This window comes from Vombatus ursinus, unplaced genomic scaffold, assembly GCF_900497805.2.
Source record: "Vombatus ursinus unplaced genomic scaffold, bare-nosed wombat genome assembly UNPS02001287.1, whole genome shotgun sequence".
Taxonomy (NCBI): domain Eukaryota; kingdom Metazoa; phylum Chordata; class Mammalia; order Diprotodontia; family Vombatidae; genus Vombatus; species Vombatus ursinus.
In genome coordinates this window covers 17,701,472-17,717,310 of record NW_020941065.1, presented here as the reverse complement: position 1 = coordinate 17,717,310, position 15,839 = coordinate 17,701,472, and the positions used below count along the sequence as shown (strand labels likewise).

The window sequence follows — 15,839 nt, the reverse complement described above, 5'->3', positions numbered from 1 at the left end:
CACACACACACACACACACACACACACACACACACACACACACACACTTGAAGAGGGGGAAGAGAAACAACCCAAGGCCAGTCCGCATTCTCTATTTTGTTGTTTAGCCATTTCAGTCATGTCTGACTCTTTGTGACCCCATTTGGGTTTTTCTTTTTGGTGAGGCAATTGAGGTAAGTGACTTTCCCAGAGTCACACAGCTAATGAATGTCATGTGTCTGAAGCCAGATTTGAACTCCAGTCCTCCTGACTCCACACCACACCACCTCGCTACCCCTATTTGGGTTTTTCTTGGCAGAGATACTGAAGCAGTTTGCCATTTCCCTCCCCGGCTCATTTTACAGATGAGGTAACTGAGGTAAACAGGGTGAAGCCACTTGCCCAGGGTCACCCTGCTAGGAAGCGTCTGAGGCCACACTTGAACGCAGGAAGAGTCTTCCTGAGGCCAGGCCTATCCACAGTCCCGTCCACTACCCACCTAGCTGACCTACCTTCTCCATTAGGCCCCTTGAAATATTTGGATAATTTAAGGCCCCTGGGTTTTGTCAGTAAGACCTGCTATGGCCCAGGTGTTCCTGAGCTGCTGTAGCCAAACTGGCAAAGAACCCCTCCGAACCTGGTCAGGATGACATCAGGTGCTTTTGTTTCCAAAAAGAGGAAGGCTTCCAGCTCACAAGGCAGACTCTCTATGGAGAATTTATGTCTTTTTAAAGGCTCCTCTAAACTGACGAGTCCAGGGGTGGGGAGCACGTGGCTCTCCGGGTCCTCAAGTGCGGCGCTTGGGTTGAATCCAAACCTCACAGAGCAACCCCTCTTCATACAAGGATTTGTCTGGTAAAACTTGGACTGGGTTAAAAGGCCGCACCCGACGATCTAGAAGGGCACGCATGGCCTCAAGGCCGAAGAATCCCCACCCCTGGACTAGTTTCTGCTAAATACAAACAAAATTACTGAGGTTACTGGAAAGCCCACAGGTAACTTGCATAGGGGTTTCCTGTCTTCACTGCGGGGATTGTGCTTCTGTTTTCCCTTACAAACCACACACCCCTACTCCTCCACCTAAGCAGCCCGCCCAGTCACAGGGGCTGGGTGGGAAGGGGAAGGACGAGCTAGGGTTGAAACGGACTCTCCAATGGACATCGAGTGGCTGTTGGTCTGGCTCACCGACATGCGGCTTCCTCTAGGGTCCTGAGTCTCGAGGTCACAGGTGGTCATCCCAGGAGCCACCTGGAAAGCTCCCGAGCACTCTGGGGATTCTAGTGCGGTTGTCACGAACCTACCCCTGGCTTAGGTCTGCTTTTGTGAGACCAGGATGGACCAGGAGGGATCACCTCCCCAGAGTCCTTGACCCTTCCACAAGGCTGGAAGCAGCGGCACTCACGGGTTGCTACAAGCCAATTGCTGGATGGGACGGCCACCATGCTGTTTTCTCTTGCTTCTTGTGACGACGCTTCTGGGCAGACCCTGTCACGCAGCAGCCAGTGCAGGGCGATAAGAGGTGAACTGGCTTGTGGGAAGAGGGGCAAAGGAAAATGTTGGCATTCTCTAGAGGATTTCTAGAAGGGCATGGATGAGGATCAGCCCGGCACTAATTAGCTACACACCTTCTGTGACCCAGGAATCCCACAGGATGATGGGAAGGCACTGCCGGAGAGAATGCTCAAAGACCATCTCGTCAAGGGTTTTTAACCCGGAGTCTGGGAACTTTCAAAAATATTTTGTTAACTGTTTAAAAATCACTGGTTTCCATTGCAATCCCATGCATTTTATTTATGCATTTAAAAACATCAGTCACCAGACTGCTGAAGAGGTCCATGTCACAAAAAGGTTAAGTCTAGTCAAGTCCCTTTATTTTACCAAGGAGGAAACGGGCTTAGAAAGATTAACTGATTGCCCAAGGCCCATGGGTAGCAACAATAATAAAAATACTAATAATACTTACATATAGCACTTACTATATGCCAGGCATTGTGCCAAGAGTTTTACAATTATCATTTCATTTAATCCTCATCACAATCCTGGGAAGTGGATGTTATTTCCATTTCACAGTTGAGGAAACTGAGGCAAAGAAAGGCTAAGTGCCTTGCCCAGGGTCACACAGATAGGAAGTATCCGAGGCTGGATCTGAACTCAGGCCTTCCTGATGCCAGGCCTGTCATTCTATCTGCTGCACCACCCAGCTGTTTTAGAGCTAGGATCAGAACCCAGGTCTGCCTCGCACCAAGCGCTCCATCTCCAGATTCTGGGTGTTTCCTCCAGCTGCCCCAGGGAGCCTGGAATGCTCTGCCCTTCATTTCCACCTCCTGGCTTCCTTCAGGTCCCAGCTAAGATCCCACCTTACGAGAAGCCTTTCCCGATGCTCCTTGATGCCTTCCTCTATTGATTATCTCCAACTTATCCTGTATTTATGTATCATTTCCATGTTTCTCCCCCATTAGACTGTAAGCTCCTTGAGGGCAGGGGCTGTCTTTTGGCTTTCTTTGTATTTCAGTACTCAGCACAGTGCCTGGCACACAGTAAGTACTTAATAAATGCTTACTGACTGCACCACTCTGTTGGAAAACAGAACTGAGTCACCAAATAGCAGCTGAGTTTCAGTTCTTAAAACAAAGGCCCAAGCCTACCACCCCATTCTAGGATTTAGAGGCGGAAGGCCCTCTAAAGACCCTCACTCTAGAGAGGAGGAACTCGGGTCCCAGAAAGGTTGCGTCCTTGTTTTCCTGGTGCCTGGCACATAGCGAGCCCATAACCAATGCTTGTGGAATGGGGTTGGGTTGCCCCAAGTCAGGCTGGCAGAGAGCCCCGGTCAGATGACTGTCAGGGCACACCGTGGTGCCCAATGGGCCTGATGCTTTCCCCTGGCCCCCTCCTCCAGGCGGGCATGTCTTCCAGTCAACTCCAGTCAAGATGCGGCTCTTGGGCTCGAGTTACTGGGTCTGGCACAGGTGAAAGAGCTCAAGAGAAAGAACATGGTCTGCCTGTGCTCATCTCTGGCCCCCTGTCACTGGGCCAGCCACACCCACCCAGAGCGTATGGACATGTTTGTTGAATTGACATCAGCCTTGAAATGGGTGTTGGGATTGCCAACACCAAATGATGCACTCCAAGAGCTAAAGAGTTACCTCAGTCTGTGTGCAGTCAGGTGGGGGTGACATTTTGCCCCAGAATTTCTAGATGATGAGACCCCAGATTGGGGGCTGGGGCGGCTCTCAGAGGTCAACCGCCTCATTTACACAGGAGGAAAATGGAGGCTCAGAGAGAAGTGACTCGCCCAAGGTCACCCAGCCTGGAAAGCGGCAGAGTCGAGATTCTGATCCAAATCTGGGGCTCTTGACCCTCCCTCCTCCCCGCGAGAAGGGATGATGGAGCTGAACCTCTAATTCAGCTGCAAACTCTTAAGACAACCACAGACTTTTACAGGATTGAATTTTTATTAAAACAATCAGTTAAAATATAATAATCCCCCAGAATAGAAAACAGACTTGTGGGTATTTCACCTGACGGAGAAGGGGGCTCCACCCCTCCAGTCACAAGACATGGCCGTACAAATCCAAATCTCAAACTTTTGCTTTGAAAAGGGGGCTGGACGAGGTGTCCACATTGGGGGCGTGACCTGCCATGAGTCAGGCTGGAGAAGGGGGCTGACTCCCCTGGGCTGGAGACCAGGGAGATTGGCACAGATGAGAGCCAAGGTTTCCTTCTCCCCAGGCTGGGAGCTCTGAGCTCTCTAGTCAAAGTTGCAGAATGATTTCGAGTTGCTGGACTGTGAAGGTTTGGATGGACTTCTACTTTGGAGAGAGTGGAGATGGAGACACAGAGATGCACAGAGACACAAGAGAGGAAGGGCAGAGACAGAGTGGCAGAAAGAGAGAGGAAGGAAGAGGTGCAGGGGCCTCTCCCTGCCAGCTTACAACATGCACTTTCACTTGGGAGTGTGAGGAGCGTGGGGGTGTCCGGCTCGGGGCGCTGGGCACATTTTTTCATGTATTTCTAAGTGCTGTGATGTAATTCAGGGGAGACAATCAGTCTGGATGCAGGAGCAGGGGCACGGAGCGGGGAAGTCTGGGGCCAGCAGCACGACTTCCCAGGAGGTACCTGGCAGGACCCGGGGTCCCGGAAGCCACTCCTGCCCTTCACTGCTCCTGCCCAGAAGCCTTCCCTGGGCTCCTCAATGAATGCTTCTGCACTGTCTCTTCCCTCCTCTCCAACGGCATGTCAGAAGTTCAGGTACATGTTACACGTTATGCGCTTTATTGACATACAAAACACCTAACAGTCATCTCTAAGCCCTGGGAGAACAAGCATCCAAAAGCCAACGAGCCTCCCCTCATTCTTTCTCCAGACAAGGCCCTCACAGGGCCGACTCCTTCCTGCTCAACTCTGCATACCAAGAAGCTCCATCCCAGGGGAGCCTGGCGGCCCTCATCCCCTGCCCTGCCAAGGAGTGGGGTATTTGGTCTGCCAGGCAGAGGGGCCCCAATGGAGTGGACAGGAGGGGTAGTTCTTGAGTTGAATTAATTGGCTCTCCATGCTTTTCCTTCCCCATAAGCAGAGAATGGCCATTAAATCCTTTGTGGCCAAGGACGCTTGGCGCTTTCCTATATTTACAGGTTATACATTTGCTTTTGTGGCCTGGGGTCACTGCCTTGGGGAGGGGGCTGGATCTGTGATTTCACTGACATGGGGGCTCTCCTCTGCACAGGAGAGAATGGCTCAGGGCGCTGAGACGTCAAGTCATAGAACCAGCACTTGAAGCTGGGGTCTCCTGCCTCCGGGCCAGCTCTCTCCCTCTATGTCTTTCAATTTTAAAGAGGAGCTACGGTATTTATGGCAAGAATTCAGGTGAGATTATGATTTATGGGAAACAGAGGGCATAATATGGGCTCTGGCTTTCAGACTGCCCTTGGGTCAGGGGCTTGGCATCCCTGCCCAGGGGGAGGAACTGTTCTGACCTTAGGCATCCTCCCTCCCAAGTCTCAAATACATCGAGCATCTCTCTCGAGCCTCTTTATAAGATACAGAAGAGAGACGGAGACACTGGAGTTATCTGGCAAGCCCGGTTCATGCCCCACAGCCAGAGGAGGCACTGGGCTTTCACTGCTAATTAAATAAATGCAGCTCTCCCCAGAGGCTAAGCTCAGACACCTCCCAGCTGTCCCCCACCCGGTCACAGAGGTGGCCGCGCCAGAGACAGCACGGTACCGTGGAGCCAGAGCCTCATCCTACAGAGCAGGTCAGGGGGTAAGGCAGGATCCCAGGCCTTCCTACTGCCTGGATGACTAAGTGTTTTTATTATTCAAAAACAGGCAACACACAGAGAGCAAAGCCCCCAGATTCACATTTGTTGCCTCACAGCCACAAGCAACTATGAGGTCATTTCGGCCATCCTCCTGCCAGCAGAAAGGACAGAAACAGGGCCAGGCGGGAGGGGGCTGACCACCCAGCCAGACCAGGAGGGGCTCGGGGACTCCCTCCAGAGTCACCAACCTGCTCCTCTCCCCGAGCACGGCTTTCAAGGCCCAAAGGGCAGACCAGCGGTTGTGGAGGAGCCACCCAATGAAGCCCACAGCTCCTTCTGACCGCACAGGGATGGCTTCCTTCCCTTCTCAGTCTCTGACAAGCTGTCAAAGCCGTGGAACAGCTCAAAACCACCCAGGTCACAGTGGGCACAGCAGCTAGTGGCCCAAGGGAGGGACCTCGGCCAGGAGAGAGCAGCACCCAACCAAGTACAAGGGAGAATTATTTCTTTAGCCACCAACTTAGCATAGAATAGTCAATCAAAGAGCATTTACTGAGCACCCACTACGGTGGGGCAGAACACTATACTAGGCACAGCGAGGGGAGGAAAGGGAGTACAAAAGAGCCTAAATGTCCAACAAGGAGTTTTTTAAAAAGGGCTTTGGGCAGGGGAACAAGATTAAACATGTAGATGATGCAAGGGGTAAGCAGCATGGTTCCAGATGAAGAGAGCAGAGATTAGCCAGGGCAGCCAAGTTTCTTGCCAAGAGAGAACACAAGATAAATCAGTGCCAAAGAAAGGCTTGCCATCGACAGCAGAGCAGAGGAATACCTGTGAGCTATAAGGAGGGCCTGCAAAGACCCACCGCCCTTGGAGTCTCGGCTGGTTACTGGAAGGTCCCAACAAACACTAGGTCCCTCACATCTTACGTGAACCACGGCAGGGGAAGCGAAGCCCAGAAGGGAAGAGGATGTGCAGGGGGCAGGCTTTGGGGGCTACCGCTCCCCTCAACTGTGGATGTGGTGTGAGGCGAGCTCGGGAGCTGCTGACCACACCTGGCCCCCAGCCCCCAGCCCCCAGCCCCCAGCCGAGGCTTTGGCCTAAACTCCTTCTCGCATTCATGGCTGCTGTTCTCACGCCTGGCCATCTGGCAGCCAAAGCCCGTCCTCAAGGGGCACAGACCCGAGGCCTGATGGCTGTGATGAGCCTGTGTCCCAGCTTGGGCAGATTCCCAGCCTCCCTCCTCCAGAGCCTAGAGACCCATTCCCCTGGAGGCCGGCCCTCCATGGCACCAGCATGGAGGCATTTCTTTCAGCCCAGCGACTGAGATCTCCCGCTCTTCTGAAACCCTAGCCTGGGGGCAGCGGCAAAGACCACCAATCCTACTGACCCCTGGTGTTTCAGAAGGTGTCACCAGGACGCTCACACAGGGGCTCTGCCTGTCCCATCTGCTTGGCTATCCTCACTCACATCAGCTTCCCCTCTCCCCTCGGCGGAACAGGCTGAGACCGCATCTAGCAAACATGACATACCAAGGTGTCTGAAGACCACGTGGGATACCACAGCTACACATCAGACAAAAGAGACTGCACATTTTTAAAAAATCCATAGGGCGGAACTTGAATCCCACATGAGAAATCCTTGGAAGGGCTGGAATTCAAGGCCATTGCACATTGTTGGCAGTGGGGTCACCGCTTGGCCACAGAAAGTTCAAGGAGCTCCTCGTCGTCCGGCCAGCGTGTCCAGGGATCGCTTCCACGGTGCGCGGTCAATCCTGCTGATGCAGCAGGGCCCAGGCAGAAGTGGCCACTCCTGGGATGGCTGGGTCATTTCCTAGAGTTCTTCAAAGAAGGCCACTCGGGACTTTGTGCTCTGCAAGGTGAGCTGTAAGAAAACAGAGAAGAAGGTGAAAGGCAGGCCTGGCTGCCCTCCCCCTACCCAGAGGGATCAATCCTGTCCACAATCAGGTCTTGTGGTTCAGAGAGAAAAAGAGGGCTGGGACCTGTAGGGAGGCTTTCCCAGGCTCAGGAAGATGCTAGAGCACTAAGTGAGGTTCCACACTTTCCTCCCAATTCAAAACTCAGAGACATGGCCACTCCACTACGGATGACTAGTGGGCAAAAGCATGTTAGCAAAGAAATGCATTAAAGCCATCTTCCCAGAAAGCAAGATGTTCCTGGATCCCTACCACTTTAAAGAGCAGAGAGCACTTTCTCAGTCAGCATCTCACACTGCTGTCTGAAGAGAGACCACCTGTGAAGCCCATCTGGGATAAGGCCTATACTGGTGAGTGCCGCTTGGCACCTTCTCCGGGGCATTAGAGTGACCCGGTCAGACAAGCAGTATACTCCTTCCCACTCTGATCCCAGTGGTAAGCCCAAGGAGGGAAATTATGCCTCTTGGTCTCCCTAAGTCTTGCCTCCTGGAATGGCTCAATGGAAGGTGCTTCCCTCCCCCCTTTACAGGGTCCAAGGGGGAGAGCTAAAATGCTGTGCACAGTGAAACCAAAGGCAGGCAGAGAACATGACTACCCCTGAAGTGTGCAGAAACAGAGAAGCCGGGGCCCGACCCATCTGTCTGCCTATTGTACGGTCTCTTTCGGCAGCTGCCTCTGGCTCAGAAGCGCACAACTCCAGACGCTTTGCAATGGATCACGGGCCCTGGGACACGATCCATGGAGAGAGCTCTGGAAGCCAGAGTGGAAGGTAGCACCCCACTTCTGAAACCATTTCCCTGCTCTTAGGATGGCCTGCGATGAAGCTGATCTGCTTGGCTCTTCTTGGGATGAAGCACAAGCCATGAAAACTCGCAGCTAGTTGCTGTGTTCTTTCATTTCTCCCTAGAATCAACCAAACCACAAGCATCTGGCACACGAATGCCAGTGATGAAACCAAAGCTTCTGTGGCAGGGAGATACGGAGAGGCAGCAACGTCCTCCACCAGCCCTGGGACACGGCACTGGGAAAGGGCATTCTCTAGACTAATGAAAACCCAGGGCTGGTGAAAAAACGATCACCACTGTTGTGCTTGTTGTGAGAGCTGTGCTAAGGGCTCTCTCTAGAGCACAGAACGCTCTTCTCTGTCCCAACTAGAGCTATCATCTGTCAGCATCACATTTCCTGACTCTGCCAACTCTGATTTCTATTCCCTTCAAGGGAGCAGTAAAAAAGGGTTAGCGAGCTACTAGCGTTTGCAGAAACAGCGTTTGCAGAAAAAGGCAGGAGGGCCCAGCGGGCTTGCCCACAGACCTCCGGCGGCCCCTTGGGCAGACGTCAGTGCTCCAAGGTCGGAGCGCAGCGCTCCTGGGACAGGCCAGGCTGAGAGCGCAGGCACACAGACCTCCACGCTCTCGAGCTCCATGCTGAATCCAAGAATTCTTGGATCCCACACATGACGAGCCAGGCCGGCTGTGCCCAAGAGGCGAGGGGAGGATCCTGGCAGCCAGAGCAGCCCCATATTCCCGGTACTTGAGCGTGTGCTTGTTAGCATGCAAAGTGCCTTGGTGGTGGTAGGATGCTTATGCTCCAAACACTCACTGCCTCTGCAGAGACTCAACCTGGTCCTTGGTCTTTCAGAATCAGAAGTAGCATTGCCTCTGCTCCAGGGGAAGAGGCCAAAGTCAAAGGCTCCTGAAGGTGGAAAAGGAGGACCAAGGCATCCCTTCCCCTCTCTGACAGTGCATGCCAGTAGAAGCAGAGCACCAAGCGCTCCAATCGCACCAAGAGAAAGATGGCCCTCCACAAAGGCTGGAGAGGTCCTGTAGGGGGACGAGCCTCCCGCCTCTGTGAGAAAAGCCTAGCACCGGGGAGCCAGGACCAGGCCCCATTGCCAGGCCTGGCCTCCCGCATGTGCCCACCTCACCACCATGCCACACAAGTCCCTGTGGTTCCAACTCCGGTAGGGTCCTTAGAGTGCCAAAGGAGTTACTGCCAGTGCTGCCAGGACCTCCGTCTGCTTCCACCATGGCGGCCTGTTTCCATCCCTGTCCACCACCCTGGCGGCCTAACAGTCTTCCTTTGGCCTTCCATCTGACTGGGCCGCCATTCCTCCCTCTGGCCAGGGGAGCAGGAGACAAGAAAAGGAGTAGGCCATGGAGCAAAGGGGAAATCCTGGGCTTCCTTTCTTGAGACAGAAAGCCATTTGGTTCACAAACACATGAACCACAAGAGCTTTGCTCAAGGAAGGTCTTAGTAGGGCCTGGTTAACCTTAAGGTTAATCACCAGTTTCCCCAAAAAGTCAACAGGTCAGCTTCCCTGCTCTTCTATCTCCTAACTGGAACAGCCCTGGAAAGGGCGAGACATGCACCAACATGTACTAAGCACCTACTACGCGCACACTACTGCCCCAGGCCTTTGGCATGACACTCCTAGAGCTTATTCTCTGATTCCCTTACCATAAGGAAACAAAGAGCGAGGTTGGAAAATGTGCCCACGATGCCCCAGGCAGGCGGGTGCAGAGCAGCTCCAGGCCTGGCATCACAGTGCACTGCCATCACAAACACGACACGGCTTCCCAGGAAGAAGGAGGGGAAACCCCAAAGGTGTCACAGGCTGGAACTGGAGCCAGGAACCTCCTCCAGGGCAGCAGCAGGAGAACCAGAACATGAACACCACGGGGCAGACCCAGGCCCAGGTCTACACGTGGCACGTGCAGAATGCCAGCTCCAGCTCATGAGGCCCCGGAGGCTGGTGGGCCACAGGGGCTGCCAGGTGGCATGGTGGATACAGTCAGGAAGACTCAAGTTCAAATCTGGCCTCAGTTACTTCCTAGCACTGTGATCTTGGGCAATACACTTCCCGTTTGTCTTGGTTTCCCCAACTGGAAAATGGGGGAAATAACAGCACCTCCCTCCCAGGGTTATTGAAGATCAAATGAGATCATTTTTTAAGCACTTAGCACAGTGCCTGGCACACAGTAAGCTCTAGATAAATGCTGGCTGCTATTCCCATCGTTATCATATGCTGTTCTGGTTCAGCAGGTCATGAGCCCTCTGAAACTCGCTTTCAGGTCAAGAACAGGGGAGCTCCTGAACCCTCCCCAGAGGCGCAGGGCTGTAGGGAGCCGAGTGCAGATGCTGCCTCGAGCCCAAGTCATGCTCACCAGCTCCTGGAAGATGCTGAGGGAACGTGAAGCTTCCTCCCCAGGCGATGGGACAGGCTTGCTTCTCCCTTCCAGCTGACTTAAATTACCCACAGGAACAACCCAAGAGCAGTTCTGGTCTCTCTTGCCTGAAGCTACTGCTCAGTTCAGTCACCAGCCCAATCCTGTCCCCTAAGCTGCTCTGTCTTTGTATTTCAGAGGTCCACACAGCCTGCCAGGCTCGTCTTCCTTCCCTTGGGCCTCCCCAGAGCCATTCACGTGGGTGTCTGTACCCCTGCTGCCGAAGCAGGGGCCAGAGACGCTGGACGCAGGCACCTGGTGGATGAGCCAAGCTGCCAAGGCTGCCTGGACGAGAGAGGGCAGCTCTCCTCTCCTCCACAAAGAAGCAGCACCCACAAGACCAAGTGTGGCTCCCCTCGAACTCAAGCCAGGCGCCCATGGAGTCTCGCAGGAGGTCCATCTGCTCTGTGCAGCGGCTGAAGGGCCCCTCGCCCTGGCGCCCACCTGGCTCTCTGTAACCCAGCTCAGGGAGGGAGAGCCAAAGGCACCTCCTGCTACTGCAGGGATTGTTGGCTTCTTCCAAAACCTTCCCAAATGGCCCCTGGGACAAGACACAGCAGACCCACAAGGGGGATGAGAGCCAAGACACCAGCGATTGTGGGGGTACACCCAGCCCAACATCCTGCAGCCTGAGGAAAGAACACTGGACTTCAGAATACCAACAATTACTGGCCAAGGGACCTTGTGGAAGTCACTGAACCCCTCACAGACTCAGTTTCGGAATTTGTAAGATAAAAGATATTTGCATTATTGACCTCAAAAGGTCATTCCAAGTCAAGTGTTCTGTAAGCCTCAAAGTACAATGAAGAAAAGGGAGCTCACGGAGTTGTTCGTAAAGAAAGTGCTCTGGACAACTGTCCAGAGATATTGGTCGTGAAATGAAGGATCTGGACCACAGACGGCCTCTCTGGTCCCTTCTCATTCTGATCCTCCGGTGCTCTCATGCACCACAGGATCATGGGAGTTGGAGTTAAGTTAAAAGGGCCTTTGGCAATTCGCTACGCCAGTGGTTCTCCAATGCTGGGATCTTAGGACCCTCTCCCCTCCCAAAGAGCTTCTGTTCATGTGGCTGATATTTAAGAGCTATGACCTTGCAGACTCCTGGAAAGGGTCTCAGGGACACCCCCACCCCCGGCCTTAGCGAACTACTGACCTAAATCAATCAGGTCACAGCAGCAGCAAAGAGGCCAGATTCACACCCAGTGTGCTTATCTCTGCAACAGGCCGCCTCTCATCACTTAAGGGGAGATCTCCTTCTGGAAAAACAGGGCTACACAGTCCTTTGGGACCTCCACTGAGGCCCTCCAGGGCTTTCCAGAAGTGATAGAGGAGGATAAATAAATATATATGCAAGGTGCAGCCTATGGCAGCAAGGCAGGTTGATTAAGAATAAATTACATTTTCATCAGCACAGAAAGAAAATTGATTTACAAGGCTGCATTGTGATCATCTTGTTCCTACAGCAAAGGAGGATGGAGGGGCAGGCAGGACAACCACCACCACGCTGGCTCTCAATGAACAGAGGAAACGTCACATTAAACTGGGAGAACAATCCACTCACGGGGCCACGATTCCTCCAATCATGCTCTGGTGGCCTCACTTCAATTCCTCAATCCTTGGGGAACAGAAAGGTGCCGGAGCTGGAGCACCACTTAATTCATTAAAAAAAAAAAAATCGCCAGCCATGCAACCCTGTAGGCCCTGGAACTCCGCCTGTCCTATCAAAATGCAACAGAATTGAAATGCAAGCCCCAAACCCCTTTCTGCTTCCTCTCCTCCTCCACACATGGAGCACTAAGGAGCAGGGGAGGCAGAATCTATACAATGGCGTGTGGATGCTCGGGTACCCAGACCTGCCAGGAAGGCGGTCTTTCAGAGCACTGAGGCGAGAGCCAAATTCCGCAGCCCTAAGCACCAAGAGAATCTGGGGCTTAGGGGGTGATAAACATCCCCTTCCAAACTAGGAAGGAAGGCTGGGCAGGAGGGGATTTCCATTTTAAAAGGCATTGGTTAAGCTTTCCCCAGCCTCTGGGGTGGGGGTGGTGGTGGAGGGGAGTCTCATCTACAGAAATGGTTTCACATAATGCACAAATGGAAACAAGTCACACACAGGCAATGGCTCACCTGCCTGCCCCTAGTCAAAGGAAGAATTTAAGACCAGTTCTGTCCTAATTAGCAAGCTGAATTTGGGTTGATCTTCTTTATCAGTCCGAGGGAAAAAGGCTGCCCTGGGAAATTCCAGGGGATCTCTCCTAAATGCTTCTCCTTTGGTGGGGGGGAGCTGTGTCTGATAAAAAAAAAACAAAAACAAAAACGGGGCAGCTAGGTGGCGCAGCGAATAGAGCACCAGCCCTGAAGTCAGGAGGACCTGAGTTCAAATGTGGCCACTGACACTTACTAGCTGTGTGACCCTAGGCAAGTCACTTAACCCCGATTGCCTTAAAAAAACAAAAAAACAAAAAACCAAACCAAACTGTTGAGGTAGCTAAATGATCACAGCAGAGGCAGCAAACTAGGGTCAAATGGTCTAAGACAAAATGGCAGGCACTCTCCGCAAGGTGGGCCCAAGGCCTATTTTGACGGCCCCTAATGTACCATGTGATACTATGCCTCAGTTTCTCTACCTGAAAACCGGTACAAGGACATGACTCGCCTCACAAGGCTGGTGAGGAGCTAAGTGATGTCGATGAGGCTCTTTGAGCTCCTCGGACCAAAAGGCCCCGCCAGTGACATTGCGGGAACATGACTAAGGCTCGTCTGACAGATGGTGGCAAGGCCCCCCTCCGGGGGCTGTGTGGGCAGCCTCTCATTCCTTCCAGCGCTCTGGCCCCATTATCGGCCGCCAGGAGCAGCGCCAAACTCAACACTTTCCCCTCCACCACCACGAACCACAGAGCACTCACCTATCGGACCAAGTCGCTTTCCAAAAGGCAGCCAAGTGCCTTAGGCAAGCAGCCTGCACTTCTTGGGCTCTTCCCCACCTCCTCCAAATCCTCCCTCAACACCTGGATGCCATCTTTGATGTCGCCTTCTCTCTCCCCCTTGACGTCACCTCCTCTTCCTACCCTTCCCGCTCTGCTTCTTATTTTCATTGCTGCCACCTCAGTTCAGGACTCCACGCTCCTTTGCCTTGACTACTAATCATGTATTAACCGGTCTTTCTGTCTTCAGTCTCCCTCCTCCCACCCATCCTACTTGGTTGTGGGCCAGAAAACATGTGGAACTTAGGGCGAACCACCCCCCTCACCACACGCTCACACCACTGGCTGTTGGGACTGTTGTCAGTAATGAAACACTGGTGGAGACCTGAGGCAGCCGGGGTTAACTTTGCTCCCTGGGGGACTGGCACTCCACCTCGGGCCCTCTTGGCAACAAGAACATAAAAGCGGTTTTTAAGACTGTGGTAGGGAGCTCCGAGACACCAGGAAACCTCCACATCCTTCACGGCAGCTTCTATCTGTTATATTGTCCAGAACTACTTTTAACTGGCTTGGGAAAGGCTTCTGCCTTGGGGCATTGAGATACCATTTACAGAAAAGGACTCTTTCTTTGAACCCATGGGCTCTGATTCACCGTCCTTGCACCAGACCCAGAAAGTCAACTGGGGCAAGTGTGCTGCTCAACTCATCTTCCCAAAGCACCACTAGGACATCAACCCCTTGGCTCGAGAACCTCCACGGCCCGTCCTCATATTCTGAACTTTCACCTGGTTCTAGGAGACTTGGTCCCTCTATGATGTACTTTCATTCTTCTTTGGAACCCTGACATTCCAAACCCAATTACTTGCTAGGACCCCCAAAAGCCCCTAATTTCCTAACCTCAATTTCTTTGCTTATGCTTTTCCTCTGCCTGAAATGCACTTTCCCTTCAGATTTATCTATTGAATTCAACATATTTTATTTATTAGGTACCGATTCTGTGCAAGGCCCTGTGCCAGGATACAAAGATAATTATGACACAGGCAACACTCTTGAGGAGCCTACAATGCCATGGGGGAAAAGATAAGCAGATGAACATTTATGATATGAGAAAAGAGGGAGAAAAATGAAAAGGGGAGACGCAGACAAAATGCTATGGGATTTGTGAGGCCAGGGACACCAACTACAAGGGAAATGTCTAATGGAGTTCCCTAGGGAGCTACCCTCGGTCCTACTCAGTTCAACATTTCTACCAACGACGTGGATGAAGCCACAGAACGTATGCTTGTAAAATTTACAGATGACATGAAGCTCAGAGAGATGGTTAATCCTTGGGATAATAAGAGCCAGGATCCAAAAAGGCCTTGACAGGCTACAACTATGGAAAAATCAAATTAAGATAAAATTTAATGGAGAGAAACACAAAGTTCTACACTTGGCCTCAAACTGCCAACTTTACAGGTAAAGGCTGGGTGAGGTCAAGCTAGATTAGGCAAAGTCCTTCTGGCCCAGTATGAGTCAAGAACATAACAGGGCAATCAACTAAGGAGATGCTGGGGTAGTACCTTGGTGAGGCTGGGCATGGGGCTCCCAAGGAGGGAGACGAGAGGCCATGGCCACAGTCCAGGCCACATCTGAAGTATTGTGGTCAGTTCTGGAATCCTATTTTAAGCGGGGTGTTGACAAGCTGAGTTGTGCCCAAGAGTGGGTGACCAGGACAGTGTGAGGACCCGGAGGACAAGGCAAAGCAATGTCAGGATGCGTGACAGAGAGAAGAAAAGACGAATGAGGTCCAGGAGAGCGTCTTCAAGTATCTGAAGGGCTGGGATGGCAAAGGAAGATCAGACTGACTCTGCTTGGCCCCACAGGTCAGAACTAGGTAGAAGCAGCTAAGAGGCAGAGTGTAGGTTGACAGGGGAGTCCTCTTCAGGCTCAGGGAAAGGGGTGAGCAAAGGCCCAGAGATGGGAGAGGGTGGGATGTTAATGGAACAGCACGGTTCAGTATGCCCAGAACAGGACAACCATTGCCAACTCGTCTAATCTCTCTCCTTTCCAATCCATCCTACACACACATGCCAAAATCACATTCCCAAAGCACATGTCTAACCACAGGACCACCCTGCTCTAAAAGCTCCAGTGGTGGCAAAGCCAAGATGGCAGAGGAGCAGGGAGTAGTACAGTGAGCTCCCTCCACCAAAAAACTTCTTCCAAATAAATCTAGAAAATGCACCAAACCAAATGCTGATGAGGAAATCCAAGGAAAAAAAACAACAAAGTAATTTCTTGTTCCAGTCCAACATACCAAAATATGAAAAAGGAGACCGGTTGGCACTCAATAAATGAAAACCCAGTTTGATTGGGTAGAGATCCCCCTAATCTTTTGGCAAGGCTCCTTACTGATGTCATCTAGAGAGCTACCAGAAACAAAATAAGGCCAAGGTCTGACAACCAGGGGATATCTAGAAGGGTAGGCTTCTAAAAGAGGAAGAAGTCTTGAGGAATTAACTAAGTCTTTGCCCAAA

The 15,839-nt window shown here is 52.3% G+C and overlaps 1 protein-coding gene across 2 annotated transcripts in view; it reads right to left on the bottom strand.

Moving 5' to 3' along the window:
- Positions 1-3,409: 3,409 nt before the first annotated feature.
- NF2 (neurofibromin 2) overlaps positions 3,410-15,839 on the bottom strand; it is a 128,494-nt gene continuing 116,064 nt past the window's right edge. For both annotated transcript variants that reach the window (XM_027863517.1, XM_027863507.1), the window contains one exon: positions 3,410-7,123. Coding sequence is in view for 1 of the 2 variants with exons in the window: in XM_027863507.1 (XP_027719308.1) it covers positions 7,073-7,123 (51 nt within the window). In the remaining variant the exon portion in view is untranslated. The remainder of the gene's footprint in view (positions 7,124-15,839) is intronic.